The 16769-nt window shown below is 40.2% G+C and overlaps 1 protein-coding gene across 1 annotated transcript; it reads left to right on the top strand.

Annotated features, from left to right (window-relative positions):
* The first annotated feature begins 1899 nt into the window (after positions 1 to 1899).
* Positions 1900 to 15660, top strand: LOC128855635 (uncharacterized). The gene is made up of 2 exons (XM_054090696.1): positions 1900 to 1941; positions 14602 to 15660. Exons 1-2 carry the CDS (start codon positions 1900 to 1902, stop codon positions 15610 to 15612), a joined length of 1053 nt encoding a protein of 350 aa, XP_053946671.1. The 3' UTR covers positions 15613 to 15660.
* The last annotated feature ends 1109 nt before the right edge of the window (positions 15661 to 16769 follow it).

Here is a 16769-nt window from a genome sequence, read left to right as displayed (position 1 = left end):
TTCATTGTCTTTCCTTTTTCGATCCCACTTAAATATTTTCTGGAACTAGGCATTTTAATATTCAATAAAATAACAAATTCAAACATACAAATCGCCAATCGTTAAAGTACTCGCACAAAGAATACGCAGTCAGTGAAGCATCACCGCTCTGCCAACGTTCCGCTTCAAAATATGTAGAAACCAATGGATGCATTTTAAAATGAATAAGAACCTGCAATTATCGGTATTTTGATTGACGGGTTTTTGACGGTCATAAGTTAGTAAAAATACTCGTTACGCGTGCTTCTCTAAAATGATTAAAACGGGGGCCCGTGGCATTTTGCCGCCCATGCCACCCTATTGTTACGCCACTGCGCTGAATGGACGCGAGACCCATGTCTCCAGGAGCAGACCAGAGGTATTCAAGGAAAACCCGATCCCTTAATTTCGCAGGGAAACCACCGAGAGTCCACTGTCTAGCTAACTCATCAGCTCAGCCGTTTGCTGTTATGCCACTGTGGTCAGAAACTCGAATGCGATTAATATCAAAGCTTCAGATGCTATCGAAAGAAAAGACAGGCATTCCCCGCCTAATTTCGAACAAACAAACAACGAGCCCAAGACCATAATTGCCACTTGGCTGCCGGAGTAGATATTTACACCATTTACAGTAATTATAGAAGCAAATAACCAATCCACCGCTTCCTTAATTGTGTCTACTTCCACTTGGGAGGCACTACGGTTGCCCGGAAGCCTAAATTTGAGCGTGATGTGGAGTTCCTCGCATCCAAATGTTACACCACGCCCACTCTTACCTTGAGGGAATATGAATAGAAGTAGTTCCGCTCTGACATAACGAGCTTAAGTCTAACTTACGTCTCGAACACCTCAATCCGATTGCGGGTCGTGCAGCAGCGGATTTTCCTGCAATGTCCAGGGGTGCCACATTCAGCATTGCGTTGAGGGCTAGAGTATGAGTCGTCCGAAGCGCCCTACAGATTCCAATGAGAGCAAACCTTCGGACCTTCTCCAGCTTCTTAACTGATACCATCCTTTCTAGCGAGTTTCCCCAGACCAGGACTTCGTACAACAAAATTGGCTTTATAAACTTAACTTACGCGTAACTTTAGGCAAGAGGCCCCATATTTCTCAGGTACTTAACTGTGTCAGAGAGCTCCCACTATTGAGAGCAGAAAGACTCAAGGTATTTTATGTCTCATCGTAATAAGACGAGTTCAGTCTTTAGAGGATTTATCGAGAGACCGCAATTTGCAGTTCATTTCACAACCAGATTCAGATAACCCTTCATCAGTTCCATTAGAAAATCTGTAGACTTTTGTCTGACAATAAGTACAGCGTCATCCGCGTAAGCAATAACTTTGCAGCCTCTCGTCTTCAGCTCCTCTAGTAAGTCATTAAGCACAACAACCCAGAGAATTGACGAGAGAACACCGTCTTGGGGAGTACCACTGCTCACCTGCCGGCGCAAAAATTTGTTAAAACTCCAGAGCTGGCAATACTGGGTCTGGATAGAATCCGATTGTCATGTAATTCCGCTCGTAGTTTGAAGTCGATAGCACATTTGTTTTGTGTTTTATACGATTTTTTTTTTTTTTTTTTCGTAAATTAAATTTTTAGCATCGTCGTGAATATAAGCGACTTGTATTTTAAGACCCTTCCTGTGATCCAATGTTTTATGAAATTTGATGCAAATATCTAAAAATCCTGCGAAATTTGTAGATAGTGGGTATTTCAGTATGACCCCGAAGCCCATAAATAAAATCGGCAGCGAGTGCAGGAGGCTGGAGAGCGACAAAAGAAAGCGAGGATATTCAGACCACCGTTTAGGATAATTTTGATATTTTATTTTTTCTATTGTATTTCCGCAACATCCTTGAACATGTTCTTGCCGATCATACCATGACTGGACAACTCAATGTTGGCGTTCTGGAGCAGCTGCGGGTACTCATTTCTTGTTTATGGTCCAAATTCGCCACGAAACGTTGCGTCTATATTGAGTAAGAGTTTATGGAAAAAAGGCATCGGAAACAGATTCTTACTTTACTTTCGGTCCTCCTCGTGTGCTTGTTCCTTCATACACCAGTTCACAGGCAGCCAGATAGCGATGCTACTTTGTTTGCCGCTTGCTTTATTTCTATTTTTAGATCTGTATTGCCGGTTATTCTCGATCCGAGATAGGTAAGTTCAAGAACCTGCTCTATCGGCTTGTTGTTGGCTGGCAATTTGCACCTTATGGGTTCTTTTCAAAAAGCGCGGCAAGTAAAATTTTCGCTCCACCCTAGTGCATATTCAAAGTAATAAAAAATGCCTAAATAACAGACTTTTCAATTTAAATTAAATTAAATTAAATTTTTCTTTCAATACAAACACATTCTTAGCGTTTATGATCTGGCCATTTCAAAAACTCGGTCAAGGTCAAGAGTTATATCAAAGTGAAATTAATTTATTAATAACGAGACACATCGGGCGTACGTGGCAGCCCGTCAAATTTTTTGCTGTTTTGTGTTGTTGCTCAAAATTATATTTTGATTCTTTTTCTATCGCTTTTTTGTGAACTAATGGAATAAATCTTTGAAAATAACAAAACTTATTATATTTTAAATTTTATTTGAAGTTCAGCTTCTCGAGATTTGAATGGGATCTCTTATTCAAGCGGCTCCTGATGTACCCTTAACATTTCCCTTTGCAAAACTTATGTTGCAGTTTTAGCTAAATTCCTACAGGCTTCAATGCTACAAAAATGACATGTCTAGACTTTGAAGGCAATGAACAATTATTTCCGTATCTCGAGAGTTGCCGTCGAATAATGAAAACACAGTAAAATATAATGAAAATGGTTTCAAAATATACCCCTTGGAACACCTCTGCATTCGCCTGAACCTGTTTTCAAAGCAATTTTGCCACCCATACCTCCAAAACGACCCATTTGAAAACGTCAACAGCTTCTTCAGGCGCAGAAAAACGTTAACTTATTTTTGATATTCCGGAACAAAAAGAAACCATTTTGTGCAAACCAGTCCTGTAGGCGGATAGTCCATTAACTCGATCTTTTGAGTGCCCAAAAACTCACTTTTGTGTGAATCGACGGCTGATCTTCCTTAATTTTCCAAAAACTTCTGCCAAACAAATGGTTGTGTACCACTCAGAATTGACTTTTTAAGTTTCTTTAGTGGTACAGTTGCGACATGACTACATTTTCCAAAAAAAAAGGCAATCATTTACTTTAAAGTTCATCTTCCGCGAACTACTTTTGTGGAACTCAACTCGTCTTGAAACACTCATACAGTCGATTGCTGTTTTATTTCCTCTTCATACGCATAGATCCACCTGTTGCAATATCATAGACGCAATTTGAAGCAATGCTGCGGAATTTCTTCAACATTTCTTTACGAGTCTCTTTTGTGGGGCAATTTTCAAATTATGAGGTGTCCAACGAGAACAAATCTTTTTGGCGCCCAAATGTTCATGCAATATTGAATGTATGTCGGTCCCACTAATACCTGGAGATGCCGTAATCTCGCAATATGTGACATGATGATCTTGCTTTTTCAACTCACTGAAAAAAAAACCAAATAAAACTCGTAAGTTAAAATGTTACATGGAAGTGTACGCTAAAAAACAACTAACTTTTTGATGAAAATATCGAATTATAGCTCATCACGCGTAGTGTACAAAGGTATTATACAACAAGCTTCAGACAATTGCGGCCTGTACGGAGAATACTCAACAGGAATGTTAACAGTTACCACGGGAAATCTCACGAAAGGTTTGGGCGGTGCCTACTTGGCGAATATCAACTTTTCCACTTAACAGAAACAATTTTAACGCATCAAATAAAGACAAAAAAAAGCTAAATAAGCTCACAAAACAATTAAAAAACACTATAAGAGACGCAAAAAACTCAGAACCGCATGAATACTTATCTAACTTGTCACCTACGGAAGCTACTGACTACTCACTCTGGAAGGCAACGAAAAAGATGTCAGCACCAACGCCTCACAACGCAGCGATAAAAACGTGTAATGGAGATTGGGCAAAAACTGATAAACAAAAAGCAATAAAGTTTGCCAAACATCTATCAAATGTTTTGCAACCATTTCCGTGTCAAAGTGCGAAGGTAGACTCAGAAGTTAACGAATTTCTCTCAGCTCCGTTTCAAATGAATTTTCCAACTGTACGATTTACCTGGAAAGAAGTTAAATACGCAGCAACCAAAACTCTTAAAACCAAAAAGGCGCCAGGTTACGATCTAATAACTAGTAAGGTTTTAAAAGAATTGCCCATATGTGGATACAAATTCCTCACCATTATATTTAACGCGATGATCAGACAAGAGTATTTCCCAACTCAGTGGAAAGTTGCTGAAATCATCTTTATACAAAAGCCAGGGAATACCCCGAACGCGGACTCCAATTACAGGCCAATAAGCCTATTGCCTGTTGAATCTAAACTCTTCGAAAAGCTGCTTTTAAAAAGGATAAATCCAATAATTGGGCAGATGAATCTCATTTCAGCCCACCAATTTGGTTTTCGTAAGTATCACTCCACCATAGAGCAAGTTAATTGTGTGTATGATTTCGCTAGACAAGCTCTTGAGAATAAGCAATACTGTACAGCGGCATTTTTAGATGTAACGCAAACCTTCGATAAAGTCTGGCATGAAGGCCTGCTATACTCGCACAATCTTACTACTGTTATATGCTCATAAACTCATACTTGCAAAATAGTAATTTTCTTGTTAAAGTAAACAACGAAACCACTAACCTTCACGCAATTAGAGCAGGTGTACCACAAGGAAGTGTTCTAGGCCCCGTCTTGTACACTTTGTTCGCGGCAGATCTTCCACTATCAAAGAACACATACACAGCCACGTATGCAGATGATACTGTTGTCATGGCCAGGAGTACCCTTCCCTCAATTGCTTCTTATTACCTACAAGAAAACCTTAACAGTATTAGCGGCTGGATGAAAAAATGGCGCATAAAGGCTAACGAAAGCAGATCGGCGCAGATAACATTCACTCTTCGAAATGACTCATGTCGTATCTCTTAACAGCGTTCCAATACCACAAACAGATAAAGCCAAATATTTAGGTATTCTATTAGACCGGCGTCTTACTTGGCAATCGCATATATTTTTAAAGCGAAGGCAACTTGGACTGAAATTGCGATCACTACACTGGCTAATCGGCTACAATTCAGCACTTACACTAGACAGTAAGGTGCTCATCTACAAATCTATTCTTCTGTTAATATCCTGATGACACACCCTGAAGTAGTGTTTGGTAAAAACTTTTCTTTTAATATGTACATTGGCCTAAAGGCCTTAACTCTAAATTTTCAGACCGATATACCCTTAAGTTATGATTTATGTACCTCAGTGATTCGGTCGCTTTTGGAATATGCGGTGTTTAATTGGAAACCGTCTAATCAGAATCAGAATAAGCGGAAATAAAAAAGCCTGTAGCCCTACAGTGCTCTATACGAACATTTCATTGCTCAAAATAGTTCCTGGAATCTTCTGCCATCAGCTCCATCAGGACGCACCGTTCTATATATTCACAACTTCAAGGGACTCAATTTGCATTCATTTTAATGCAGATTTCGCTAAAGACGAACATATCAAAAGCAAAATTAAGAATCAATTGCCTTACATAATTTTTAATTTAAGTACTTCCTATAAATCACTTCCTTGCCAAAGGAGGTTAATGGCTTTACACCCCAGTGCATATGCGTTTGCTGGAAATCTATACAAATGCGAGTATCAGTGATGTTATAAAAATGCCAAAACAGGTGGTATTAAATTAACATAAACATAATCGAGTGCGAATAAATCGACAGAGTAAATCATTTGCAAACACCAAACAACCAAAAAATTATGGCTCACAGTGTCGCATTTTAGAATTTTACTCATTGAGCACATTTTTTATAATATTTATAAATCAGCAAAAATATTATGTCAACAATTTATAACTCAAAATAATAAAATGAAATATTTTTATGGAATCGGATGGACTTATAAAAAAATTGGTATTTTTCAATTTCGAAATTACTATATTTAACAAAGGGAGTGCAGCAAAAATTAGTTAGGTTAGCCAAGTTGCTTGTCTGGGATAAGACACTCGGTGGCCCTAAGGCTTATTGTGATACCTGCATTAGATTTCCATACCCTAACTAAATTGCGTCAACCTCTTAGATCTTTCTAAGAAGGTAACTAGTCCCCCCAGTGAGATATTTTGCAAATTTCTCAGGTCCTCAAAAAAATAATCGCCAAAATATTTGGCACGGCTTCTTTGAAGGGCAGAACATTCACAGAGGAGTTGTTGTACCTAGTCAATTTCTTCTTCATCTCCCCTTGTGAAATACATCTCCTTGTGAAATACACCTATTCTACGGACTAGGATGTCTATAGTGTGGACGCCTGTGAGGACGCTGGTAGTTGATATGTTGAATCCAAGCAGACATTTTTTCTTTTTAAGATTCAGTTTTGGCCAGAGCGCTTTGGGGACTCTGCCGTTCGTTACGCTCAAGTCAATCGCAGTGCACAGTTCGTTTAGAGGAATGCTTATGTCCTCTACCACTCGCTGAAGTTCCAGCTCAGAGCTTTTTCTTTTCCCTCTGCTCCAGAGTGGCCAGGAACCCAACAAAGTGTGGTGTTGTGTAGTTGGATAAGCGAGAGGGGCCTCCTGCATTATTTAACACATCTTGAGTTGATGCGCGCTGAGGTCATTGCCTTCATCGCTGATTTACTATTAGCAAAAATGGTGGGGTTTGCCGGAGGTAAGTTCCTTAGTCTCATCGTTTTTCTCAGCTTGGAAAACTAACTAAACTTGGCTTAACCGATCTGGGAGTCTAAAGGAGCAATTTAAGGATAATTGTTCCGACTACACTCCCGATCCCGTCAATACAAATATGATGACCACTATCATTTCCAGCGCCACCTGAGGGGTCGATCGGAGTGCGCCTGTTATTCCATGCTTATCTTTTGTGAGATTGTCATTTTGAATAGCGGGGATACCAAATTCAGACCTCGCGGTATACAGGAAACTCCTTTTCGTACTGTCAAATGCAGTTTCGAAGTCGACGAAAAGCTGGTGTGTGTCGATTCTCCTTTCGTGGGTCTTTTCCAAGATTTGGCGTATTGTAAATATTTGGTCGATGGTAGACTTTCCAGGTCTAAGGTCCAATCAGTTGGTTGACGGTGGGCTTCAGCCTTTAACACAATACGCTCGCTAGAACCTTATAGGCGGTAATTGGCACAGATTGCAGGATCGCCCTTCTTATGGATTGGGCAGAGCTCACTTAAATTCCAATCGGCAGGTATGCTTTCATCCGACCATATTTTGCATAGAAGCTGATGCATGCACCTTTCCAGCTCCTCTCCGCCATGTTTGAATAGCTCAGCCGGCAGTCCGTCGGGTAGCGGAACGACCATTGCGTCGTCAACGATTGGGGTATCGGGATCTTGACCTTGCTCCAGATGTCAGTCCCCCGATCGCCGTATTTGTTGTTGCAGAAAAACGCTCCGGTCTTGAAACCTTCTGTAATCGCCTCGCTCCACGTATTTCGGCCTCTCCTTTCTTCTTTCTGATAATATGTCTCTCTTCCTTTTTGAATTTTCCGACTATGGGACCGAAATTGCCTCCTTGCCCACCTTGACATTGAAGTCACTAAACACGATTTTTATGTCGTGGCGGAGGCACCGCTCATAAGATCGTTCCAAGCACGCATAGAAGGAATCTTTGGTTGTCTCGTTCTACTCTTCTGTCGGCGATGTTAGCGGGATGTTGATAAATCTTGGCGACGAAGTCTCTTGCCCACAACAAATCCAGTACCGAATTTGTGCTCATTTACATGGCAGCTGTAGGAGACGTCGTAAGGTCCTATGTTTTTCTTACCTCGCACCGTCTATCGCATCTCTTGAATGACAGTAATGCCGGCCTTTGTTCTTACGAGCACATTAACGCGCCGGACAGAGGCACCTTCGCCATTAAGGGACCGAACATTCCAGGTGCACAACCTCAAATAATAATCCTTAAATCGTTTGCAGGGGTCGTCATCAGAGTAAGAAGTTCTCATCGGAGGTGCAACTGTGCAAAGCAGTTTTTCAATGAGGGAGACTTTTAAGTGGCGGGTTCCAAATCCTGTGTGTTGTTTCGCTGCTGGTTCTTCTCACATTAGCTCGCTTTCGCACGGGTGTTCGGAAGCTACCTAGAGTATACTTGGGCTAAGTAGTGACCTGCTTCGGCCATATGTAGAAGAATCATCCTGCCCACTCCCAATTAAATAGAAATCAATGACTTTACCCACTTGCCTAGACTTCTACATATGGAACCATCCTCCCTTGCGGTTTCAACTGGTGTAGGGTAAAATTTCATAAGAACAAAAAATAAAAAAATGGGTGTATAAAACAAACAAATTAACAATTTAGTTCCTTTACAGAAGGTGGCGCAAAATTATTCAGCCTATCGGAAGATTTATAAATTTTCACAAATAATGTAGTGCGTCAATCATATTGGGCACTTGTAAAGTAGACAGCTGGGGTATAGAAAAACGGTAAAACGGCTAAGCAATAGAGAGCGTAAAGATTTGCATCACTCAAAACCACTTTTTTCCTTATTGGAATATTTTTTTTTTTTTTTCCAAAAACAAAATAGGATGATTAATTTAGCGCTAGCTTGTAATTAGTTTTCGGTTTGATTGGCTCTATTTCTGATAAAATTTCTCATTAGTCTACATTCTCGTATATTTAACTATAACATTTTTGTATAATTTTTAATTAAGTTTTGTGCCACTGTATATGTACAGTCGAGCAAAAATCAAAAGTGTTGCTATTAATATTTATTCACACAGCAGAGGTCGTACGTCAGCGCTGCAACAAATGGCAAAATATGCGTTTGGTTAACTGGAGCTGTAGCTGAAATTAGAGCTGCTGTTATTCAAGTCAACGCCCGTTCGTGCTGTCAAAACATTTTATTACTCTTTGTAGCTGCTTCTTCATCTTTCATCGATTTGTATTGTTGCATTTAACAATTTGCTAAATTAGATATTTCTGCTTTTGGCCATAAAATTTATTTTTCCATAAAACGCAAATATATGCACGCATACACATACACACTTATGTAGTTTGGTTTGCTGATAGAGTGGAATAAAAAATTAAAAAATTAGTAAAATAAAAATTGAAATATTTTGACATTATTCATTGGCCAGTTGATCAGTCATAGGTCGCTTATAAATTGCTTTTGCAATTATTGAGATTTTTTTAATAAGGTTTCGTTTTGATTATCTGCTATTTCTGAAGTATCGTTGTTAATTTGGCGACATATAAAAACTGGACTATTGTGCATGCTGATGAACAGTTACATTTTAAATTTCACATAGTGAAGACTTAAGGAGGTGATCCTCGTAGGTTGCACGGGTGTTTGAAAAACTTCAACTAAATCAAAGATGCGTGTTTTAGTGGTGAGTGAGCAAATGTTGTGTTGCGAATTAATAAAAAAAAAATAAATTCAATTAAATAAAAATAAAAAAAATTAAAAAATGTAATTAAAAAAATAAAAAAATAAAATAAAATAAAGAAAATTAAATACAGAAATCTCACGAGGTTGTGATGTTATGAGGAAAACTTTCGCTGCTGGTATTAACATCGAGAATTTTTTTTTTTTAAGTTGGGTTTTTCAATTAAGTTAGTCGCTTTAGTGCTACTTGAGGAGTGCCAGACTGGCCCTTTAGTTCTCATAATTGCCGGGTGATGATATTTTACAATTTTTTTTAAATTAAGTTAGGTTATTATGGCGGTGTAGAACCTAACGCCTAATATACAGCAAAGTGCATCTTTGTTACCGAAATTCAAGGATGATGATGATCTTTTAAAATAAAAAAAATTTTAGTTTGTATGAAGGTGGATATTGTGGATTATTTTGTAGTGGTTGGAGAGATCCTGCAGATGATTGTACTCAAACACTACCATAGTGATCCTCCCCGTCCTTCCGATAGTCATCTAATTATGAATTCGCCTACTTCTAATCCAGTGCTAGAAAGCTAATGTCCAGTAAAGTCCATAAAGAACGTTGAAGAGCCTGCACACGTTAGGTCTAGGCTTCACTGATAGATCAGACGTTGGTTTTGTTTCAACCTGACACCGTTCATCTGTAGAGTATCCCTTTGAGTTTAAAGTATCCCTTGCGAAAACCAGCTTGTAACTCTGTAATGATTTCCCAAACATTAATGCGTGTTAACAAAAGCCCAGTAAAAATGTTATATAGAGTATCAAGCAAAGAGAGTCCTCTATAATTTTCCGCGAGACCGGGATCGCACTTTTTAAATAGACAAACTATCACTGCCTTTGGGAATGAAATGGGAATTTATTTTCTTAAATAGAGATAATTGAACGTGTTTAGTATCTCAGATAAGAAACCTACTGGTGCAGATTTAAAAACTCATAGCTAATCCGATCCACGACAGGAGCTTTATAATTTTTTGCTTTCCTAAGTTCAAGTAACATTTCCTTCCCATTCAAAACGAGCATCTAGGAAAGGGTCTGAAAAGACTGACATGCATCAGTGAATAGAAAGTCCATTATTCTGGCAGTATAAAAGTGATTGAAAATGCTTGCAAAAATTAGACATGGTAAGAGAATTATGTGCCCTGCACGAAACTTTTTTCATGAAATTTGCAAGTCACCACCACGCACTGCTATTTTTGATTGTATTCAGACGTTCGATCTGGCTGCAGTGCCACTCTAACTTATTTTGACTACTTAGCTTGAAGTAAGAGGATTCCAGATTGAATGTTCTTAAGAGGTTAAGGTGATCCAACATTTAATTTCGAGCGTTAAAACATTGACAATCAAAACACTCATTCTTAGGATTGAAAACTTGTTTACCCAAAATTTTATCTGCCGCAGATTTTATCTTCTCTGTTATTTCGCAAACAATTTCGTAAACCATAACGCGCGGGCTAGCACAACTGAGGGTTGGAATTTGTTTCTTCAAGAGGTGTAACAAGTTCGAAAGTTAAAGTCATGCAGTCCGAAAAGGCTTTTGTCTCGACTTGGAAATTTCAAAAAGAAAATAATAAGTCGAAAGAACATATGCCCTAGTCGATAACACAGTTATCTACGGCAACCTAAATTTGCTATCTTTAGTTGACAGACAATATACTGTCTTTTAGCTCCATAAAGACCTGCTTTTCAATTAGTTTGTCGCTGCTTAAACCATTATCTACGAATATATCAGAACGAGCAAGCTTTCGAATATTTTTGAAACCTCCTCTACTGCTGTTTCGGAAGAAAATTCCAGTTTTATCCCCATCTTAGAATACTTTTGTCAAATCTTTCCCAGCTAAGTTTTGTGATACAATTTAAAGACGCTGAATTTGTCGTCAAGCCCGAAATATGAAGTTCTTTCTTCTGCTTGCATAATAAATCTCTGAAACTCGTTTTTGCCGCTAGTTGTTTGCTATAGGCCGCAATAGGTAATAGATGCAGCGTAACATTCATCGTTTATGCAGAGACTAGCGCTCCTTTCAATACTTTCCAAAAGTTTTACCATAGTCTTTTTCCCGAAGAGTTGACGACCAAACCAAGACACCGAATGTCATGTTTTGTCTTGCTGCTGATGTATAAAGCCTTTGTACTATTTTCGCAGTCATCTATCGTTTGTTCCCACCAAAGCTTCCTATCTAATATTAGTCCTAGATAACTTGCTTTTTCCCCGACTAACAATCTGATTCCACCAAAGGTGGGGACTTAGAACAGGCATCTTGTGTTTCCTAGTGAACCAGATTAGTTCTGTACTGAACCCGAGACTATTTTATTTCGCCCACCGGCTTACATCGCTTAAATCATTTTGCATTACATTGCAGAGAGTATCTGTGAATTATTCTCTTATTGATATTGCAATATCCTTTGCGTAGCCCTCCACATGTGTCCTCTGCCTCCTCTCCTCTAGATCTTTTAACAATTGGTTCATTTCCAGGATCCACAGCAGAGGAGAAAATATACCTCCCTAAGGAGTACCCCTCCTGATGGATCTGCGTACTGTCGAGAGACCCAACGTCGAAATTACGAATCTGTCTAGCAGCAATCGTTCAATAAATTGTAAAATATAAAATGACAGGAATATTTTAACTAGAAAAGCACTGCAAATATTAAAAAAAATCAACATGCAGTGTATTTTTTTCTTATATGAAAAGGATTTGACATTTGCATTTCGACCTCGAAGTCGCTTGTGTCCAAACTTTCATGGTATTAACATTGAAAATAAACGAGTGACTGAATGTAATTTGTAATTTGGTACTTCCAAACTGCTCTCAGCTCTATGGAATAGGAAAAAACATATGGCGCGTAGTGTAAAACATTCCCTTTGTCCGCAAGAAAGCTCTGGATCAAGTCGGTCTGCAACGCGCGACCCAACAGGAGATGGAGCACGAAGGCCATTTGTGAGATAACTGGACAGGTTTCGTCCAGAGGAAATGAGCACAGACCAACCCTCCATCACCAGTATCGGCCTTGCATTAGTACAATGGTTGGCATCATCACCGGGTACTCCCTAATGGCAAGGAAAAGGTATGGGCTTTTCCTCAAATTACTTCTGTCGCAGCTGCAGTAACGAGGAGGAGGTGTAGAGCGTTGAACACTTGCTTTACCACTGCCCCGTTCTTGTTAGAACGCTGTATCGCAGTATAAACTCTTAGTTCTTTGGATGTCTAGCGGACATCTAAAGTCATATTCTGGCTGAAATTGAAATTTGAATAGGTCGAGCCAAGGAGCATCAAGAGATTTGGCGGGTCCTAAAACACTCAGGCTAAAAAACCCATTGTATTTAGAGCTCTGGAAAGTGAAAGGGTAGATAGTCAAGGAGGAAAGAAGAAAAGTATCAGAGAAAGAGATAGGAAAGAATAGAGATAGAGATAGTTAGTCCTGTGAGAATTTTCCAGATTCTTTGGCAAATCCGTAAATATCCTCCAGTTTTAGAGAACAAATATTACTCATTCCCACGACATCGGAACCCAAAACTCGAAGCCTTGATCTAGTAAAAGCAGGGCACTCACAGAGAAAGTGCTCAGTACTCTCCGCCTTCTCCAAGCAAAAAAGGCACGTCGGGACCTCAATGATTCCAAAGGTGGTCATATGCTAACCCCATGGGTTGTGTCCTGTAATAATACTAACCATCAACCGAATTTCGTATCTTCCAAGTTTTCGTAGAGAGTTTGACAGTTTTCTGTTCGGACTTGTCACAAAATACTTTGCAGTCCTGCAGCGTTCTAGACCGCACCGTCGCTCTTTATGTAAATTGAATACATAATCGCTGATCGAATTCATGATTCCTGCGGAAGTGGTTCCGATTATTGGCTCTGGTACCTGTGGGGTAACCGCTGATCCACTGTTGCCCAATTCATTGACTATTTCATGCCCTTGAACACAGCAGTGCCCTGGAATCCATATAATTTTGTCTTACAATATAGTTAAGCTTCTTCTAACATTCTTGAACAATCTTTAAGGCTTGCCTCGCGTTCTCCAGGGTCCGCAGTGCAACCTGACTGTCACTGAAGACTCCAATCTGTTTCCCACCAGGAGGACGACGTGGCAAGTTTGTGTGTTCAATTTCTTGTGTTTGGTTGTTTCTATTGCTTTCGCCCAAGGATGGTAGTTTCAAAAGCTTTGCTCTTAAATTAAGGTGAAAAAGAAAATAGTGAGGGGAACTTCGGCAGCTACATCACTTGAGAGATTCGGCAACCGAATTCAGCATGACCATTTCACATGTATTCACACACTCCTCCAATCAATCGTTGTTCAGATGGCAACGAAGTGTCATTGGTTAGTTTTTTTATATATCGCCAACACATTCTCAGTTTGTTTGTAAACACATCCCAAGTGACATCAGCCCATCAGCTGATACTGTGAAATTCGCTCAGAGCCTAATAGCGGTCTGTTAAAGAGCACACCTCTAAAAATCTTTTCACCATGGCTTTCGCCTACTCTTCCTCTTCCCAAACAAGTAATTCCCATTCCTTTTGTATGAAAATTCACGGAACCTGAAGTCACAGCGAATTCGGAAGGCTCATTTTCTGATTCTAACATTCTTGATTCATATTACAATGGGCCTCTAGGTTTAAGTGTGTCCCACTCTACACCCTTATGAGGAGTGCTAGAGACCGTAATCTAACCTGTTGCTCCCAAATCACTTATCAAAGTATGATTCACGATGTAGAGAATACAAAGGTGGCGCCATCTCAGCGCCGCTATTTTGTTCTCGACGAATTTGGCCTAAGTGATGTCAGCACAGAAAACAAACAAACCTTTACCTTCCACTTACTTTCACTTATTCTTCCTCTTATTTTCATTTGCTTTGTTGCTACGCTGATGACACGGCCTGATATGGCGCAATCTGGTATTCCATCATTATTGAGTTTGATTGATCTGATAGTCGAAAATAGGGTTTTAGCGTGCATCGACCCGCTATTTATGTAGAAGCTTCCATAAACTGATTGAAAATTAAAGACATACGCCTGCAAACGAACAATTCTCATGCGAGCAAAGTTATTTAACTCTCAATTTTTTGAATTCTCATATTAAAGTATAAACTCTGTTTAATTCCAGTTGTCACTCTTTGTTGGTGTGGCTTTGGCAGCTCCTCAAGGCTACAATTACCAAGTAAACCCTGGTGCAAACAATAATGCGGGCTTCCCATTCGAACAACTGCAACGATTCGCTAATCAGCAAGGGCATTCAGAACTGAGTATTGGTCAGGCCAATGGCAATAATGGCTCTCCCTTACAATTGGTCCAACAATTGAGCAGCTATGAGCAACATCAGCAAGTACAGCAACTACAACAACAAGCACTAATAGCTGAACAACTACAGCCACCAGCGCTACCACATCCCCAGCTGCCACTTCAACCACAACCTCAACCGCAACCACAGCCACTACTTCAACTTACATCTCAACCGCAACCACAGCCACTACCTCAACTTGCACCTCAACCGCAACCACAGCCACTACCTCAACTTGCACCTCAACCGCAACCACAGCCACTACTTCAACTTGCTCCTCAACTGCCGCCACAGCCGCAGCCGCACTTCCAACCCGCACACGTCAACGTACCCGCACCCGCAAAATACAAGAAGGAATTTTATTTCCTTTCATCGCCACGTGAAAACTTTGAATTGCCACATGATTTCCAAGATCAACTGAAGAGTTTCAAGAAAAACCTACGCGTCATCTTTGTCAAGGCACCCGAACATACTGGTATCGAGAATGCTGCGCTGCAGTTGGTCAAGCAATCACAACAGTCAAACACCGTCGTTTATGTGCTTACGAAGCAACATAACGCCGCCGATTTGGCTAAGAAGCTTGACCAACTGAGAGTTACTGCACCTCAAAAACCCGAAGTGGTGTTCGTCAAGTATCGTACACCCGAAGAGGCAGAGCTTGCGCAGCGTACCATTCAATCGCAATATGAATCGCTCGATGGACCCAATTATTTCAATTACGAGGGTAGCGTGCCGACGCACAATTTCATTGGCTCGACTGAGGCTAAAGGTCCGCAGAAAGTGGCTACAAAGGAGGCTGTGGCGTCACCGTTGGACTATCTTCCGCCTGCAGAGTGAAAATAGCATATTTTAATTGGTTATTAATTTATATGTACATATGTAAATATAGGGTAAGCGCGTCGTAGCTTAAAATAAAAATAAAATCCACTAAGTGAGACCCTATATACTTTTTATGCCTACGTGCATACGCAAAAGTGTACTAGAGTATTATAATACAACGGTTGTTTGCCACAGATTATTGAATTTGAGTCAGACATTGGCAAGCCGATACTAATAAGAATATACAGTCACTCACACCTTATTTGATACAGATACGATTTTTTTGTAAAGTCTTCTATACTTCATAGGTAGGTAGGTGATATGGTTGAAGTGCCAGTCTTTCACTCTACTAAAGCACCGTTTTTAAATCATTATGAGACCTCCACATGCAGATATCTACAGCCAGTCAGAGCTGTTGATATTGGAGAAGATTCATGGGATTTAGATTGACGAAAAAAGGAGCGCCCAGTGATATTAATCGTCTGGCTGCCAAGCCCGGACATTTACAAAGAAAGTTTTCAACAGTCTCCTTCTCTGAAAGGTCCCCACAGCTTCTGCAATGGGGTTAAATGGTAACCCTAGCTTTTCCGCGTATATGTCGATCGTTCAGTGACCGGTAAATACAGCTAAGAGTTTAGAAATTGAATGGCAAGGAATCCAAATGACCTTCTGAGTCCTTCGTCTATTGAATTTAGGACACAGGGTTTTTGAAATAGCACATGAAGGTATGGAGCTCCATCTTTTCTGCGCTTTCCTGAGAAATAATTTGTGCAATTCCCCTTTAACATCGTACGCTCAACATGCTTACTGTAAAGGCAGATCGGTAGAGTATGCTTTGCATACAATTGTTACGGATATCGAGGTGTCCCTCCACCAAAAGTTCACTGTGGGTGCCTTCCTCGACATTGAGGGGGCTTTTAATAATGTCCTCCCGGAGGCAATCACCAGGTCGCTAGGTAAACTAGGAGTCCGAACCGAACTCATAAGGCTTATCCACACGATGCTTACCGATAGAACGGTCGTGGCAGAATGGGGTGACACCTCTCTCCGCCGGCAAGTGAACAGAGGCACTCCGCAAGGCGGTGTTCTCTCGCCACTACTCTGGATTGCCGTACTTAACGGTCTGCTGGAGGAGCTGAAGGGGAGGGGCTGTAAGGTGATTGCCTACGTGGATG

Source organism: Anastrepha ludens, chromosome 2, assembly GCF_028408465.1.
Source record: "Anastrepha ludens isolate Willacy chromosome 2, idAnaLude1.1, whole genome shotgun sequence".
NCBI classification, from domain to species: domain Eukaryota; kingdom Metazoa; phylum Arthropoda; class Insecta; order Diptera; family Tephritidae; genus Anastrepha; species Anastrepha ludens.
Note: the sequence above shows the minus strand (reverse complement) of the source record. Positions and strands in the feature narration are given on the sequence as shown.